This window comes from Sminthopsis crassicaudata, chromosome 2 (genome assembly GCF_048593235.1).
Source record: "Sminthopsis crassicaudata isolate SCR6 chromosome 2, ASM4859323v1, whole genome shotgun sequence".
Lineage (NCBI taxonomy): Eukaryota > Metazoa > Chordata > Mammalia > Dasyuromorphia > Dasyuridae > Sminthopsis > Sminthopsis crassicaudata.
The window spans coordinates 152,079,724-152,097,987 of NC_133618.1; the positions used below are offsets into that span (position 1 = coordinate 152,079,724).

Below are 18,264 nucleotides of genomic sequence, written 5' to 3' on the forward strand. Positions count from 1 at the left end.
AGACGATCAAATGAGTAAACATTTGTAAAGAATTTTATAAATCTTAAAGTGTTACATGAATGCTAGCTTTTATCTTTTGTTATGCAATTATTTCAGCTTTTTCTTCCATAATATGCCTTTCAAGATCTTCATTCTAATTATAGGAAATCTGTAATGTAATGAAGTAAATGTTGAATTTGGGGATAGGAAGCAGGTTTGTATTTGAGCTCTATTACTTGTGAGGTCACTTAGTTTATTTGTACTGCCTATCTCATAGGAATGTTGTGAGAACATTTTGTAAATCTTTAGTACTTCAGGGACATGTAATGTTGTTGGTGTTGGCATTGACTCCCCAGTGAGCATCACATCCCTTCTGTTATAGCTGATAGACCTTGAGCTTCTAAGTAGATTAGAACTGCCTACATCTCAGGTTAAATGAATGAGTAACCTGATCTGTAGTGACCTTGAATGAGACTTCTTCAAATGGGAGGACTCTTGGAAAAGAATAAAATTCACATTACCAAAGAAAAGTTATATGGGAGAAAGAGCATTAGATTTGTAATGGGGGGAGCTAGGTTTGAGTGTAGGCTTTGCCAACATTTACTATGTAATATTAGAAAATTAATTTCTTAGAACCTGAGTTTGGATTCTTTCTGATCCTTATAGTGATGCTGTAGCATTGGTTTTTTTAAAAGGAAAAAAAGTTTTATTGTTGTCTTTAAATTAAAATAATTTTCTCCCTACTTATGTAATAAAAGCAATTAAGCCAAAACATCTCACATAAAAACCTTTTCTGATCATATATACAATATTCTTCCTAGTAGTCTCCCACCTCTCTGCCATGAGAGAGAAAAGGAAAGAAAAGGAAATGAGTATTTATTAAACATCTACTGTGTGCCTGGCACTGTGCTAAGTAATTGCTTTACAAATACAGTCTTATTTGAGGTGTTTTACTCTCTCTCTTCCAGCATCTTCGCTGGTTTTTCTATTTATTTAGTTTGACTTCTTTTTAGTGACCTTGACAGGTACTTTATTGTCATCATGTTCTTTTGATTCTGTATAATTCACCTGACCTTGGTTGATTAAAAATCTTTCATCATTTCTCTGAATTCCTCATATTGTTTGTTTCTTACTGCACAATAATGTTCCAGTATATACATATAATGTAGTTTTGGGGGTTTGTTGTCAGCTATTTCCTCAATCAGTTGTTCTCTGAGGGTAGGTAGTATTTTTCATTAAAAGTCCTTTAGATCATTGTATTATTGAGAATAAATAACTAAATCATAAGTGGTCAAAGAATATGAACAACCAATTTTCAGATGAAGAAATTAAAGCTATTTCTATTCATGTGAAAAAAATGCTCTAAATCACTGTTGATCAGAGAAATGCAAAGTAAGACAACTCTGAGAAACCACTACACACCTCTCAGACTGGCTAAGATGAAAAAGAATAATGATTAAATGTTGGAGGGAATATGAGAAAACTGGGACACTAAGATATTATTGGTGGAGTTGTAAACTGATCCAACCATTCTGGAGAGCTATTTGGAACTATGTCTAAGGGGCTATCAAACTATGTATCTGTATCTTTTGATCCAGCAGTGTCTCTAGTGGGCCTGTAACCAAAAGAGATCATAAAAAAAGAGGAAAGGACCTATGTATACAAAAATGTTTATAATAGCCCTTTTTATAGTGGCAAGGAACTGAAAAATTGAGCAGATACCCATTAGTTGGGGAATCCTGAATAAATATTGTATATGAATGTTATGTAATATTATTGTTCTATAAGAAATGATCAGCAGGATGATTTTAGAGAGGCCTGAAGAGACGTATATGAACTGATACTAAGCAAAGTGAGCAGAACCAAGAGAACATTGTACACAGTACCAAGAAGATTATGCAATGATGATCAATTGATGGATATAGCTCTTTTCAATAGTGAGGTGATTCAGACAAATTCCAGTAGACTTGTGATGGAAACAGACAGAAAGAGGACTAGGAGGGACTGAATGTGGATCACAACATAATATTTTCACCTTGTTTGTTTTTGTTTGCTTGTTTTTTGTTTTCTTTCTCATTTTTTTCCCTTTTTGATCTGATTTTTCTTGTGTAGCATGATAAATTTGGAAATATGTTTGGAAGAATTGTAAATATTTAATATGTATTGGATTACTTGTCTTGAGAAGGGAGGGGTGGGGGAAACAAGGGAGAAAAATTTGGAACACAAGGTTTTGCAAGAGTGAATGTTGAAACTATTTTTGCATATATTTTGAAGATGAAAAGCTTATTACTCATCATTTCTTACAATACAATAATATTGCATCACAATCATATATCACTTGTTTAGTCATTTAATTGATAAATGATAAATATTTCTTAAATTTCCAATTCTTTGCAACCACAAAAAAAAAAGCTGCTATCAATATTTTTTCACACATAGGATCTTTTTCCTTTTTTTTTTTTTTTATTATTATTATTTTTTTATTTAAATCTCTTTGGGATACAGATTTAATAGTGGTATTGTTGGGTTAAAGAGTATGCAGTTTTAAAGCCCTTTGGCATACTTTCAGCTTGCTCTCCAAAGTGATTATATTGTTTGCAACTCCATCAAGAGTGCATTAGTGTCCCATTTTTCCACATCATCTCCAACATTTGTCATTTTGCTTTTCTATCATCTTAGCCCATCTGAGGGCAAATAGAATAGATAGGGCAGTGGAAAGAATATTAGGGCCTAGAGTCAGGGACACTCATCTTCCTGAATTCAAATCTGGTTTCCAATACTTTTTTAGCTGTGTGACCCTGGGCAAGACACTAAAATCCTGTTTGCCTCAGCTTCCTCATCTGTAAAGTGAACTAGAGATTTTTAAAGTAATATTTTCCCTTACATGTTAAAACAATTTTTAACTTCTTTTTTAAGTCTTGAGTTCTATATTCTATCTCTCCTTCCCTCCCTAAGGGAGCAATCTGATATAGGTTATATGGTTGCAATCATGTAAAACATTTCTGTACTAACCATTTTGTACAAGACTTGAATGAAAAAAGAAAGGAAGTGAAAAATAGTCTACTTCAGTCTGTATTCAGATAATATCAATCCTTTTTTGGAAATGGAAAGCAACATAGTAAGTTCCTAAATACTTATGGCTAATTGCATATCAGCTTTTTTCCAGGTTTTTACTACCAAGTAGATAAATGTGTAGCTAATTAAACATCATTTTATGTCTTTAGCTATACTGATTAGAGTCTTGCAGGTATGAATCTACTTCTTCCGGAAGGAGAGAGAAACTACATTTATCCAACCTGGAATTTGTGCTACTTCTTGTCCCCAGAAACCATTTTGGCTACAGTTGAGAGAAGTGTTCTTTCACTGTTGGGCAATGAGTCAGATAATTTTTTTTTTTTTGCTTTGAAATGCTGGAGTGAGGACTGTTTGGAATTTTAAGGCAAAAAAGTTCAACATAAGATATATACATATTTTTAACTCTAGTAAGCCTTGGACTAAAGTTTTATTACTGAACTTGCGTACTTGAAGCCATTTAATTATCTTTTGAACTTCCTTTGTTTTTGACTTTGTCTTGTATTACCCTTTGTAATGTATTTGTCTTCTTCTTAATCTGTTAATCAGAGTGCTTCATATTACCACCTTGGTCTTATTGTCCAAAGCTGGAGGAGGGAGATAGAGACTCCTTAGAATAAAAAATGTAATTCATATTTTATTTGTTGGTGAGAAATAACTAGATTTTTAAGAATGTTTTCAGAATTTCTCTGTTCAAGGATTTTCTTTCCCTTTTTAGTGTAAAACTGCAAAATAATACCATATGACTATACCAGATGCTCATGTACTGTAGATTTTCACAGATTTAACTATGAACATTTATCCTTAATGAGAAAATTAGCCTCTTATTGAGATTTGACTAAAAGGAAATATCTCCCAATGCTCACATCCCAGATCAGCTATTTCCTAGGCCTCTTGAATAAAAAAAAAGAAAAAAACAAAAAAACTTTGAGTAGTGGAAAATGACTGACTAATTTATAATAATTTAGTATAATTATATATCAGTGGTAAAGTATCTTAAGAGATCTGGGAACTTCAGCCTTTTAAAAAACTAATAGTTCCAGTGTGTCAGGAGTCTCCATCTTGATCAAAGACCTTCCACCTGGAACCCCTTTCTCCCCTGCTCCCCAAAGGCTTATCCCTTAAACTATTTCATTTAACTTAAAAGAATACTCTCTCTTGCCCTTTGCAAGACTGTGCCTGCACAGATGAGTATCATTACATTGACTATTTCAGTAGGGAAATAATAAATTGCTGGAAGTATTGATCTAGTATGGTCTTATTCAATTTGGCCTTGTTTCAAACCCATGAGAAAAGTCCATCATTTCTATAGTATTACTATTACTCATAAACACAATGTCTATATGTATATACAAGTACATGGAAGGCATGCATTTCAAATATATGTTTCTTTTGAAAGCAAATGACTGAATTTTTTATAGATATACTCAACAATGTGGTGGAGTCTCCAGTATGGAAACTTCTCTACTAAGGCTGACTTAAAGATTTAAGAGACTTGACTGGGGATGCTGAGAGGCAGCATTTGAACCCAGGGCTTTCTGGTTTCAACACTAGCTCTTTAGCCATTCAACAGATATTTATTACTGTGTGCCAGGCACTATGCTTAAGTGTGGGGGATTAAAAAAACAAAAACAACAACAAAAAAAAACACACAGTCCCTGCTGCTCTCAGAAAGCATGCAAAAAATTATATATATGAGATATATCAGTGCAGTGGTGGGGGTTGAGGATAAGGAAAGGAAATCGGGAAAGGGCTCTTGCAAAAGGTAACATCTAAACCATCTTAAAAGAAGACCTGATTTAAGATCTAACCTTGTGACTCTGGGCAAGTCATCCAACCTGTTTGACTCAGTTTCTTCATTTGTAAAATGAACAAACCACTCCAAGAACTTTGCCATTATTATCCCAAATGAGGTCACAAAGAGTCAGACATAATTAAAAAGGACTGAATGACAACCTGCCTGCTTCTGTTTTCTTAACTATAAAATGGGGATAATAATAGCACCTACTTCTCAGGATTGTTGTAAAGATCAAATGAGATGTGTTTTTAGGATAATACTAATAACTGACAACAGATCTTACAGAGGAGGAAACTAAGAACAGAAGAGATTACATGATTTCCCAGGGTCACACATTTATAAAATATCTAAGGGAGCATTTGACTCCAAATCTGGAGTTCTATCTTTTTTTGTAGTAATTTTGATTTGAGTTGGAACAGGGACTATTTTTTTTCCCTTTCATTGTATCCTTAGAGCTTGACACACTGCCTGGTATATAAGTACTTACTAAATGCTAGGTGACACAGTAGATAGAACTCTAGATCTGGAGTCAAGAAGATCTGAGTTAAAAATCTGGCCTCAGACACTCAAAAGCTGTGTGACCCTGGGCAAGTCACTTAACTCTGCTTTAATTCCTTATCCCTAAAATGAGTTGGAGAAGGAAATGGCAAGCGCTTCAGTGTTTTGGTCAAGAAAATTCCAAGTAGGGTCAGAGTCAGGCATGACTGAGACTCCGAAAGAACAACAACAAATACTTTTATTGGCCAATAGAGGACTCTATGTCAATCCTCATACTGCTTTTCAGACCTTTTCTCTATATTCAGTTTTAGGTGTCCGATTTAAGAAAGATCTAATAAGCTGGGAAGACCCTGAGGAAAAGCACCTGAATGATGAAGAACCTTAAGTCCCTTCTTGTGAGTGTTAATGGAAAGATATGGACATATTTAGTCTGTAGAAGAGAAGACTGAAGGTCAAGAGGCAGGGATAGGGAAAGCATGATAGCTTTGTTCAAATATGTGAAGGGCTTATGTGAGGAGGAAGCAAATTTGTTCCATTTGTCCTCAGAGGTCATGATTAGGAGCAGAGGGGAGAAGTTGCAGGCAGATAGATTAGGGGGCTTGATATTGGGGAAAATAAAGATTAGCTATTCAGAAATGAAGTGGGCTGTCTTAAGAGGTATATATATGTATGGAGGGGGTCATCTCCCTCCTTGGAAGTATCAAAGCTGAAGATGATTGACTCCTTGTTGAGTATGTTTCAGATATGAGTCAAATTAGGTGACTGCTGGAGATCTCTTCTAACTTAAATTTTATGAATCTGAAACCTGATTTTGCTAGTTCTTATGAAAAAAAGGCCAGAGAAATTATCTAACCCAACTCCCTCATTTTGCAACTAAGGAAACTTAAAAGGTTGTAGGTGATTTCCTTATTATGGAGTCAATGACCTTGGCTTCCTTACTAAAATATAAACTCTTTGAGAATAAGGTTTGTTTTTGTAGTAGTATGCCCATAGCTTATCACAGTCCCTGGCAAATATTAGGCACTTAATGCTTATCAGAGCAATAGGAATTAAATGAATCAGACAAATAAATGGTCATGACTTTAAAAATAATTTCCAAACATTCCCAGACTCATCAAAATTTTATTTGCCTTACAGATTTTTGTTGGTTTTACTTGAGTTTACTAATTTTAGGAAGACAGAATGGTATGGTGGGGGATGACTTATGAATTTGGAGTCAGAGGATTTCAAATTCACATCATGGACTAGTCCCTCTCTGATCTTGGACAAATTACTTACCTCTTTCCCTTAAAATGAGGAGTTTGGTCTAGGTCATCTCTGAGCTTCCTTCTAGTTCTAAATCTATGCTCTTTCTTCAACCCCTGTCAGACTACTTTGGTATCTTGTACCACTAATAATTTTAGATTTAAAGATTTAATGGAAAGCATTTACATCAGGAAATTAGAAAAAATGAGTGCTAATATTTTAATCTCTTTAATTCAGTTTTTCATCTGCAACATTAGCCAATTAGAATCTATCTCCATCTTTAGCTAATGAGGAAAGCAAAGAAATATAAAAATGATTTCTGGTTCTCTGAAATTTGGAATAAAAATTTCAGGAAGTTTCTAAAATTTTTTAGCAATATATGTGAATTTTAAAGTGAAAATTTCTAGAAAATTTGAATAACTTGCCTCCTAAAGCAGAGTCACTTCTGATCTGAGGACTGATTGGTTCCCCTTGCATTCATCCTAAAGTTGCTTCTTGCCAGCTAGCTCTGATTGGCTGGAAGAGAAGCTCCTCCCTTTCTTTTAGAATGTTTTGGTGGTGTGGTTGCCTCGGAGCATGTGCAGACACATGCCTCTTTGTCAGCAGTATGAAGGTCTGTAGATTCTTTTTCCCTGTCCCTCTGAAGAGGAGCTGGACATGTAGGTAAGAATATAAACTCAAATTAAACTCTATAATCTTTGGGAGGGACATTATTTTTAAAGAAATGAGCTTTTCCACTTTCCAAATCTTGTTTGGTTTACATGACTGATACTCCTAAGGGCTTTTGTACGTTTCATAAGATTTAGAATTGGAAGCAATCTTAGAAATCACCTAGACCAGCACTTTCATTTTACAAATGATGAAAGTCTCAGAGGCGTGAATTGACTTGTCCAAGCCCACACAAGTTTTGTTGAGATTGATTTGAAACTTGGATAGAGTAGTGTACTTAATTTGGTTATTCCAGATGAGCTTCATTCTGTCTCTGCTCTTTCTTCCACCCTTCCATTTCATTTAATTGATTTTATTCAGAAGCTGAGATGACAAAGACTATGTTTAATAGTGATATTTTATTTAATGTTCTTAAGAGTGGAACTTATTTCAGGGATTGTATGTTTTGTAGGAAGCAGGGTCTAGAATCATTCTGATCCTTTTCTCCTAATAGAATCCCTCAATAGAATTCCTAACTAATGGATTTTGGTAGAATAACAATATGTGTTTGTGGAAATAAGTTTACACTATTGTGCATATATAACCTATATCAGATTGCTTGCTGTTTTGGAAGGGAGGATGGTAGAGAGGAAGAAAGATTTTGAAATCTGATAAAAATGAATGTTGAAAATTTTTTAAAAAGTACGAAATAATGGTGGCATTTTTAATTAACTATATTCTATTCCACTAAGGCAAGGGAACATAAGCCTTTCTTTGGAGCAGATAAACTTTACCTATCGTGAGAGAGTATATAATGCTTCTTGATCCTGCTGTCTAATTTGCTTTTGACACACAGCTTGTTTCTTAATTCATTCTTCTAATTTTACTTTATTTTTCTTGATGCCTTTGGTTTTTTTCTGAAAATTTTTTTCTTTTTTATATTTCATGTTTTTTACTTTTTTTTCTGAATGTATCACTCTCCTACTTAGAAAACTCATCACTTATAACAAATATTAAAAGGGAAAGAGAAAACAATTCAACCCAACAAAATTAACCTACATAGATTCAGATAATTAGATATAATATGCCACAAATATAGGCATAAATTTAATTTTATAGCTTAAAATTTAGACGATGTCATTGCATCTATCACGAAACTGCTTTTTAATACAAAAGTAAAAAGCCAGTGTTTAAATTAAGGTTGGAGAGGAAGGTGTGGAAGGATATAGGGTATTTTTAATGGAACAAGATAAATTGCTCAATTTTGATTTAAAATAATTGTGTGTGTGTGTGTGTGTGTGTGTGTGTGTGTGTGTGTGTGTGTGTGTGTGTGTGTGTGAATCTAGCTGGAGCATCCATTTTAGAACAAATTTTAGGATATTACCTACAATAGCTAAAAAGGTATTGAGAGGCTTAACTTATTTGAAACCAAATATTTTGGACCATATATGTTTATATTATTCGTTCTTCTCATCATCTTGCCAAATATGCAAGACCTCTGTTTTCAGGTTCTTTTTTTGGCCTTTGTTCAAACTAAAATTATTCAGATTTAATGCCTTTCTCTTTGAGCTTGTATTTTAGAAGGCATTTTTAACATGACTAAAGGGGTCTCAGAAAATGGCTGTCAAAGCATTTGTAGAATGATATGCTTTTTAGAGGAAACAAACCCCCTTTTTGTAAGAAAAAGAAAAAAAAATTTCTCTTCTAACTTCTCCAGTAACATCATTTTACTTTTTTAATAGATTGTTTTATCATCCACAAATTCTAGATATTTTTAGACAAGGTGGTAAAACAAATGATTTATATGAAATCTTCAGCCTTAACTGTCAGTCACTTTAGCCACAGATTTATTCCTACACTAGTAATAAACTAGTGAATTTCTTTGACTGATGGAAGGTAGCTTTGGAGAACTATGTAGTTATGCCATGTCAGCTTCTTAGTTTTATAATTTAAATTTGGATTATGTCATTGTTTTCATCACAAAAATTGTCAGCTTCTTGATTAGTTTAATAATGAAAGCTTGAAGTTTTGTTTTGTTTTGTTTTGTTTTTTGTTTTTGTTTTTGTTTTTTAGCCAGCCTTTAGACTAGGAGAAGTCATAGGAGAGATAGAGAAAAACTGGCAGGCAAAATACAAACACACATGACACCGTTGAAAATGAATTAATTATGTACCTAACCTAATACTAGAAAAAGTCAGAAATGATTTTGGCCATTTTATCCATCCATATAAATGGTCTTTTTATGGAAATAAAATAATCCAAAAGTTGGCTCCCATTTTCCTCCTTTGTCATATGAATTTGATCATTTATCATAACTCATACTTGTATATGTAGATATCTAAAAGTTAATTTGTCCAAAACTCAATTTATTCTTTTTCCTCCTGAATCCTTTTCATTCCATCCTTCATTCAGCCACTAAAGCAATTGGTTTAAAGCATAGGTATGACCATGTCAACCTCTGTCCTCATCCCCCTGGTGTAATTCAGTAAACTCTAGTGGTTTCTTATTATCTACAGGATAAAATACAAAATTCTTTGCTAGGTGCTCAAAGCCCTTCATAACCTAATAAATAATCTATTCTTTCCCACTACATACTCTTTGATCCAGTGACAGTTTTCTTGCTGTTCCTTAAACAGGGCACTGCATCTTTTGACTCCAGGCATTTAATCTCAGCCTATCAAATATACCTAGCATGCTTTTCCTCTTCATTTCCATTTACTGACTTCCCTGGCTTCCTTGAAGTCCCAACTAAAATGCTACTCTTTGCAGGAATCCTTTCCTACCTTTTCTTAATTCTAGTGCCTCTTCTCTTTTAATCCTGTATATAACTTGTTCTCTATGTATTTGTTTGCATATTTTCTGTATATATTTGTCTATTAGATTGTGAGCTCCTTAACTGTAGGGATTATATTTTGCCTCTTTTGCATCTCCAGAACTTAGCATGATGCATTATATGTGCTTTGTTGTTCATTCGTTTCAGTCAGGTCCAACTCTTTGACTCTATTTGGAGTTTTCTTGGCAAAGATACTGGAGTGGTTTGCCATTTTCTTTTCCAGCTCATTTTACATATGAGGAAACTGAGGCAAGCAGGGTTAAGTGACTTGCCGAGTATCACCCAGTTAATAAGTATCTGGGGTTAGATTTTAACTCAGGAAGATGAGTACAGAAAACGAGACCACAGAAGAAGTGTTATGAGGTGGTTATTAAGATTTCATGAAGGGAGCATTTGAACTGAGTCTGAAAGCATGAATACTGTTCTGGAGTTACAGAGAAGAGGAAGGACGACATTTCAAATGGGCAAAATAGTTTGAACAAAAGTAAGGAGAAAAAGCAGAGGGTGACTTGATGGTGAAGTTCATAAAATGGTTTGAATGTGGATATGTTTTAGACTGGAGAAAATTCAAGGAAACCCAATAACAAAAAGTACTGGGAAAGGAATCTTCAATGTATAAGGATTAAATTAAGCTTAATCTGTTTGAATTCAGAAGGCAGAACTAAAAGCACTGGATGGAAATTAGAAAGAATTGAATTTGAGTTTGAATTTGAGATTAGGAAAAACACCCTAATGGATTAGAGTTTTTAAAAATTGGAATGGATTGAATGGATGCCCATCAATTGGAGAATGGTTGGGTAAATTATGGTATATGAATTTTATGGAATATTATTGTTCTGTAAGAAATGACCAGCAGGATGAATACAGAGAGGCTTGGAGAGACTTACATCAACTGATGCTGAGTGAAATGAGTAGAACCAGGAGATCATTATACCCTTTAACAACAATACTGTATGAGGATGTATTCTAATGGAAATGGATATCTTCTACAAAGAAAAGATCTAATTCAGTTCTAATTGATCAATGATGGACAGAATCAGCTATACCCAGAGAAGGAACACTGGGAAATAAGTGTAAACTGTTTGCATTTTTTTTTTTCTTCCCAGGTCATTTTTACCTTCTGAATGCAATTCTTCCTGTGCAACAAGAAATTCGGTTCTGCACACATATATTGTATCTAGGATATACTATAACATGTTTAACATATATGGGACTGCCTGCCATCTAGGGGAAGGGGTGGAGGAAAGGAAGGGAAAAATTGGGACAGAAGTGAGTGCAAGAGATAATGTTGTAAAAAAAAAATTACCCATGCAATGTATTGTCAAAAAAAAAGTTATAATTATAAAACAAAATAAAAATAAAAAATAAAATTGGAATGGATTGCCTCAGGAAGGACTAGGCTTCTTGTCAGGGAGGTCTTGCAGCAAAAGCTTCTTAATTGCTTCCTGGATTATAGAGGATGGACTAGATTGCTATTGAGGCCCCTCCTTTCAACTGTGAAATTCTTTTAGTCTATATTTCTAGACCATTATGGCTGTAATGAGAGAACTCACGAAGGTGAGTAGTTAGAAAAGTCTTGTGGAATTTGAGAGTTGCAAGGCAACTTAATGACAGTTTGTTGTTCAGGCATTTTCAGTATTGTCTGATTCTTTGTTGACCCTATTTGGGGTTTTCTTGGTAAAGATATGGAATGAATTGCCATTTCCTTCTTAGCTAATTTTATAGATGAGGAAACTGAGGCAAACAGGGTTAAGTGACTTGCCCAGAGTCACACACAGCTAGTAAGTGTCTGAGGCTAAATTTTTTTTTTTATTTTATATATATATATATATATATATTTTATAATATTATCCCTTGTATTCATTTTTCCAAATTACCCCCCCTCCCTCTATTCCCTCCCCCCGACGACAGGCAATACCATACATTTTACATGTGTTACAATATAGTCTAAGTACAATACATGTGTGTGAATATCATTTTCTTGTTGCACAATAAACATTAGAATCCGAAGGTACATGCAACCTGGGCAGACAGATATTAGTGCTAACAATTTACATTCCCCTCCCAGTGTTTCTTCTCTGGGTGTATCTACCTCTGTCCATCATTGATCAACTGGAAGTGAGTTGGATCTTCTTTATGTTGAAGATTTCCACTTCCATCAGAATACATTGAGGCTAAATTTGAACTCAAGAAGATGAGTCTTCCTAGCTCTGGACCCATCATTATATCCACTTTCCCACCTAACTCCTCCAATGGCAGTCTAGTCCAATCCATACCTAAGTAAGAGTCCCTCCTATAACATAACCAATAAGTGGCCATGCAGTTTTAGCTTGAAAGGACCTTGTTGTCTCCTGAGGGAGCTCATTCCATGTTTGTGAAGTGCACATTCTTATTTAAAAAGTTTTTCTTCAACTTTCTTTCAATTACTCTGTTTAATTTTTCCTCCATCTTAACAACCATTAAAATGTTTGAAAATGACTGTCATGTCTTCTTCTCTTCTAGCAAAGCATTTCCAGTCCCTTAGCCCAATTCAGTTTAATTTTAAAAGCATTTATTTATTAAGGACTTACCAAACAATTACTTTTAGGGCTTTAATTAATCCAGGCAAGGAAAGGTGTTTTTTTGGGGGGACAGATTATGGAGGATTTTGAATAAAAGGTAAAGATATTTGCATTTGGTCACAGGAAGCCATTGGATATTTTTCTTCCATAGAGAGACCTGAACAGAACAGAGCTTTTAAAAAATCTGATACTGGTATTCAGTTGGTGATTGGAATCAATCAACAGGTTTTTATTAAGTGTGTGCTATGTGTCACAGCCAGGCAACTCTCATAAGCTTTAGCCTATCTGTATTGGTAGAACTAGTTTCATCATTGGAGCTTCCTTATTCCATTGCAGCCATAGGGCAAGATTAACATTTACCAAGCACTGATAAAAAGTAACTTGGACAAAAACAAAAGTTGAGATATTTATTCCCTGATCTTAAGAGACTGGAATCAGAAAGGATCTCTCAACAATGTGATCTTGAGTAATCATAGCAGGTAATAATTATAATAGCTATTATCATTATATCATTATAACTTTTTAAAGTAATGGTGTTTTTATTTTTCAAAATACATGCAAAGATAGTTTTCAGCATTCACCCTTGCAAAACCATGTTTTCCATATTTTTCTCCCTTCTTCCCCACTTCCCCTCTCCCTTAGATAGCAAGTACTACAATATAGGTTAAATACATCATTATAACTCTTAATTATTATCATCTTTGGCAAACTGAGTCTTTGTGAAGCTCAGTTTTCTTATATGCAAAGGAAAGGCATTGAAGTAGATGATCTCCCAGGGACTAGCCCTAGAGTTCTAGATCTCTGATCTTATTGCAGAAGTCTGACCATGATGATGTAGCTTGAATTGAGGTAGTGGCAATAAGAAAGCAGCTAAAGTGGGATATTTCAAAAGAAGAATTGACAGGATTTAGGAATTAATGAAAGAAAAAAAAAAGTCATATATATTTGATTAAGGTCTTAACTCTGGTTACAATGATGTAGGGGCCTCTTGATAGGCCCCTTACAGCACCTGTCATAATGCTTTGATTTTCAGCATTTTTTAAGTTTCATGAGAATTAAAAAAAAAGTCTTCCTATTTCACAAAGAACATGGGAGTTCAAACTTTATATGTAATGTATGTATCAAATGTTAGGCCTTCTAGTAAAAGTATCTAATGTCTCCAAACATATAAAAATAATATAATGCTTGACTTTAGTCCAGAACGTAGGTCCAGGCTTCCTGATTTAACAGGGACAGATCTTTAGCTCTTCCTGTTTTTTGGTCTATGGTCTAACTAGCATCAGTTCACTGTGCCACCTTATCTATTTTCTAGACACCTGTCCCTGCCTGTATGTTCACTAAGGTCAGTCCATTTCACATTCCTCTACTTCAGTCCTTAAGGATAATCTTTCTGTTTGTTGTTTGGGTTGATTCATATGATTCATCTAGTCTCCTGAGCATTAAGCATCACACATAATTCTTCTTTTATCACACAGCATGAGTTAATAATATGAAAACACTAATAAAAGTAACAATAAACATTATATGTATACATATATTATATGTCTACACACAATGTGTACACATGTATATATGTGTATATGCATATATCTAAAATGATCTGTCTCTTAGTCCCAGTCTCTATCTCTCCCCCTCCCTCTCTCCTTCCCTCCCTGAATATTAAGAAAAAGAGATTGATTAGAGAGAAGGATTAATAGTGGCACAATGGATGAGTAACCACAGAATAGCTAACACTGGCAAATTTAAAGCCTAAGAAGGGAAGCTAAAACCAGTGAAACAGTAGCGGGGACGTTAGGCCTATTCTTTTTATTTTTTAAAGGTAATCACCATATATCACTCTCTAGTAAACCACTTCTCATTGGGCCTCTTTATTTACTCTGGTGCTGTTCCCAAAGGTTCTTTTACTCCCCCTCTCTAATAGAAATTCCCAAGGTAGGATGGGAATCTTTCCTTTTCCCCTTCCTTCAGTTACCTTCTACTTTTTTACATTTTAATCTGGACTTTGAAAACTAACTAATGATGCCACAGGTCCCAGAGCACCCTGTTACCCCGTGGAGTCCATACTTCCAATTCAAAATAGTTCCCCATCTATTCTCTTTATTGTTCTTGTTCTTATCTTCCTCTTCCTCCACTCACCTCTTTAAATGCCAGGCAGAAGATGGCTTTGGGAAAGAACTAACTTCCATTTGTTTCACCATCCAGAGTCACAAAGACAAAAGGTCCATGTTAGGAGAGATAGAATATTATGAGAAAGTTACATGAAGATTATTATTGGAGAAGTTCCATTTCTCCAGACGATATTTAAATCGACTTCATTGTGCTGCGATGATCCATCTCTTCTGCTGCCTGGGATCCAGTGTACCCCTTCAGAGACATTCAGTAGCTTTTGTATTCTTGTGCCTTTAGCTTCAGCTTTAGCCTTTTCTTTCTAGGTCCCATAGGTAGCCACCTCATTGGCCACCTCCCCACCGGATTTGGACACTGGAGCCCCAGTGAATGTTTTTCTTAGTTTCTACTAGCTGCCTTGGCGTGTGACTTGACATGGGTGTCATTTTTCCTTGTCTAATCATGTGTTTAGGTAGCTCAACTACCCCTTCTAGGATTCTGTGACTGCATGGCTCTAGAGTTCCTTGGTCTTCATGGTAGACATCACAATAGTGAATGCTGATGATAAGAAAAGGAGAGGACATTCCAGGTGTAGAGAATAGACAGGGAGGTGAGAATGAATAAGCCTCCAAAGAATACACAGCATATTAGTGAGACTAGAGCCAACAGAACAAAAAGAGAAGGAAGTAACAACAAATTCATTTATTAATGAACTTGAAGCCACAGATTTTGGAGAAGGGCAGTGAAATGGTGAAAATTGTTTGAAGATTAGTCCATTCCCAATTTTCTTCAAGATTTGGGTCTATTTTGAATCCTTTAAAAAAAAAAAAATCGGTCCCTCTGCATGATGGTAGTTTTGTATTTCTCAGTAGATTCCAACAGGAAAATGATAAGATGGCACTATGAATTCAAGACAACTTTTACATGAATTTGTTTGTTAGTCACAATATCATATACGTATTTGAAAAATACGAATACATATGTGTAGGGGACTTTCAGTCTGCAAAAGGTATGCTTGATTATTTATGGATTTGAATATATATATATGTGTGTGTGTGTGTGTGTGTGTGTGTATTTATACACACACACATGCATACATTCTCAAACACTTGCTAGTGTCATGGTTTTGTTATAGATGGAAAGATGGCAATTTAAAAAGTATCTCTAGGAACCTCAGAAAAGTTGGTTAATGAAGCTTGTTTTATCAGTGTTATACAGTATAAGTAAATGACTCTGATTTGTTATGACCAGCTCTTAGCACCCTCCCTGGCACTTGGAAGGTGCTTAATACATGTTTAGTGCTTGATTAATACAGACAAGATGTGACCTGGTCCACCTAGGTTGAATCTCAATCTGTAATGTAGATTTTTTTTTTTTTTATTTCCCCTCACCCACATTGTACCCAATCCAGAAGTTGTGTTTTTTTTTGTTCTTGTTTTTGTTTTTTAAACAAGTCTTATTACTTGGTATTTTTTTTTTCACGTGCTAATGAGGAATTGCTCACAAATGTTAATGAGGAGCTTGTTTGGTTTTCTATTTTGCCAAATAAGCCAGAAAAGTAATTTAGAGGTTTAAAAGCATTACTGTACTCTTAAGTCGAAACTAACAGTTAAATTAATAACTTTTTACTCCTTAGGACTGATAAGTGAGAGGTCACTATAGTTCTTGGGTTTTTAGTCAATGTAAATCTTTGTTGCTATTCTAAAACTTCAGTCGAAAAATTGATCAAAATAAGCCTATAGAAAATAATCTAAACTTAAGTCTTTATTGAAATATTTCATATGGGGGGGAGACATTCTTGGATTTGTTGTGATTTTGAGGATGATCATTATTTTCTGCTATTAAATGGAACTTACTTCAGTTTGATCATTTTAATTATTTTTCTTTTCCAGAAGAAAAGGATTGTGGTTCCGCTTGCGGAAGATACTTCTTTGGTTGTTGGCCTTATACATTGCCATCCCGTTCCTTGTAAAACTCTGTCCTGGGATACAGGCTAAGCTGATTTTCTTAAATTTTGGTAAGTGATAATTTTCAGACCTCTTTGATGGATGTTTTTAGTCTTAATTATAATTGGTATTTACATAGCATAGAAAGGTTGCAAAGGACTCTTTTTTTTTTTTTTTTTGATTCTTAAAAAAATCCTAAAGAAAATAGTATAGTAGTTTTCATTTTACTGATGAAATTGAGCCTCAGATTATGGATAAGGCCATGGTCCCACAACTGGTGTCTGAGTCCAGGCCTTCCAGACTTCTAAGCTGGCATTATATCCAACATGCCAAGTTGCCTTTTATGTCTTATTAAATAGCTTTGAGGTGGAGGATGGGAGGAAAAGTGGTCATTACAAAAAAGTAAGCCATTGAATTATGTTTTTTGTTTTCCATTTTTGATATTCATAACTATTAATAATTTGTACAGTAACTATTTGTATTTAAATAGCATTTAGCTTGAAAATATTGATATAAATTTTGTAGGCATATATGTAAAATATGGTTTAAAATTAGTTATATTTTTTCCAATGAAAATTTTAACTTAAAAAACTGTTATTCAGTAATATTTGACTCTTTATGACCCTGTTTTTAGTTTTCTTGGCAAAGATAGTGGAGTGGTTTGCCATTTACTTCTCCAGCTTATTTCATAGAAGATAAAACTGAGAGAAATAGGGTTATGTCACTTGTCCAGGGTTGCATAGCTAGTACTTGTTCAAAGCTGGATTTGAACTCGGATTTCCTGAGTGCAGGTCTGGTATTCAATCCAGTGCACTACCTAACTGCCCAAGGAACTAGTCAGTTTTATTTTGGAAATTGTGAAATAGCAATTTCTGAAACACAAAAAATTTTAAATATTCATCTTTTGGTTTTTTAAGCCTGTAAAATCTTTGAATTTTTTAAGTTCTGTTGTTAGGAATTAAAAACTGTGGGTAGATAAAGGAAAGGCCTTAGGCTGATTGCAGAAAAAGGACAGTTGGGCTGATTTATTTGCCATATCTGAGATAATCTTAGGAATTAAGGATCTGAAATTCTTTAGAATATGCAAAGTTAAGGCACTTAGGGCCTGCAGAATGTAAAATTTCTAGTCATTTTGAAACAGAGTGCGAAGTATGAGAATTTTATTATTTATCCTAATTTTATGATTTATCCTCTCCACTATTTTTTCCCCACTTCTCTTTTCCTTTCTCTCTCCCTCTCTCTGTTTCTGTCTCTCCCCCCTTCCCCTAAAATCAATTAATCCCTCTCAATCCAGGTCATTCTCAAAAATCTTTTCATTTATACATTGATTTATGAAAAGACTTCCCATATCTGTTGAATTACAGATAGTTATAAATCTAGGCCAAAGAGAAAGTAATTTCTGATAAGAATTCAGATTTCAGAACTGTAAATATTTATTAGGTTTTCACAAACTGACTCATCATGTAGATATTGAGGTGGGTGACTTTCTAAAGTCAAATAGTAATGTCCTTTTTACAGAGTCAAATCTGCTTATTAATATTTCCTCATTATCTTAAAGCAGGTTATACCTGTATTATT

General features: G+C 34.4%; 1 protein-coding gene across 5 annotated transcripts in view; it reads left to right on the top strand.

Annotated features, from left to right (window-relative positions):
- Window positions 1–18,264, top strand: part of ABHD12 (abhydrolase domain containing 12, lysophospholipase) — a 129,784-nt gene that overhangs the window by 42,475 nt on the left and 69,045 nt on the right. For 3 of the 5 annotated variants that reach the window (XM_074287706.1, XM_074287704.1, XM_074287702.1), the window contains one exon: window positions 16,633–16,757. In XM_074287706.1, coding sequence (XP_074143807.1) covers window positions 16,633–16,757 — 125 coding nt within the window. Of the gene's footprint in view, window positions 1–15,324; window positions 15,750–16,632; window positions 16,758–18,264 lie in introns of those variants that run through there. The other 2 variants (XM_074287705.1, XM_074287703.1) reach the window with 2 other exon arrangements.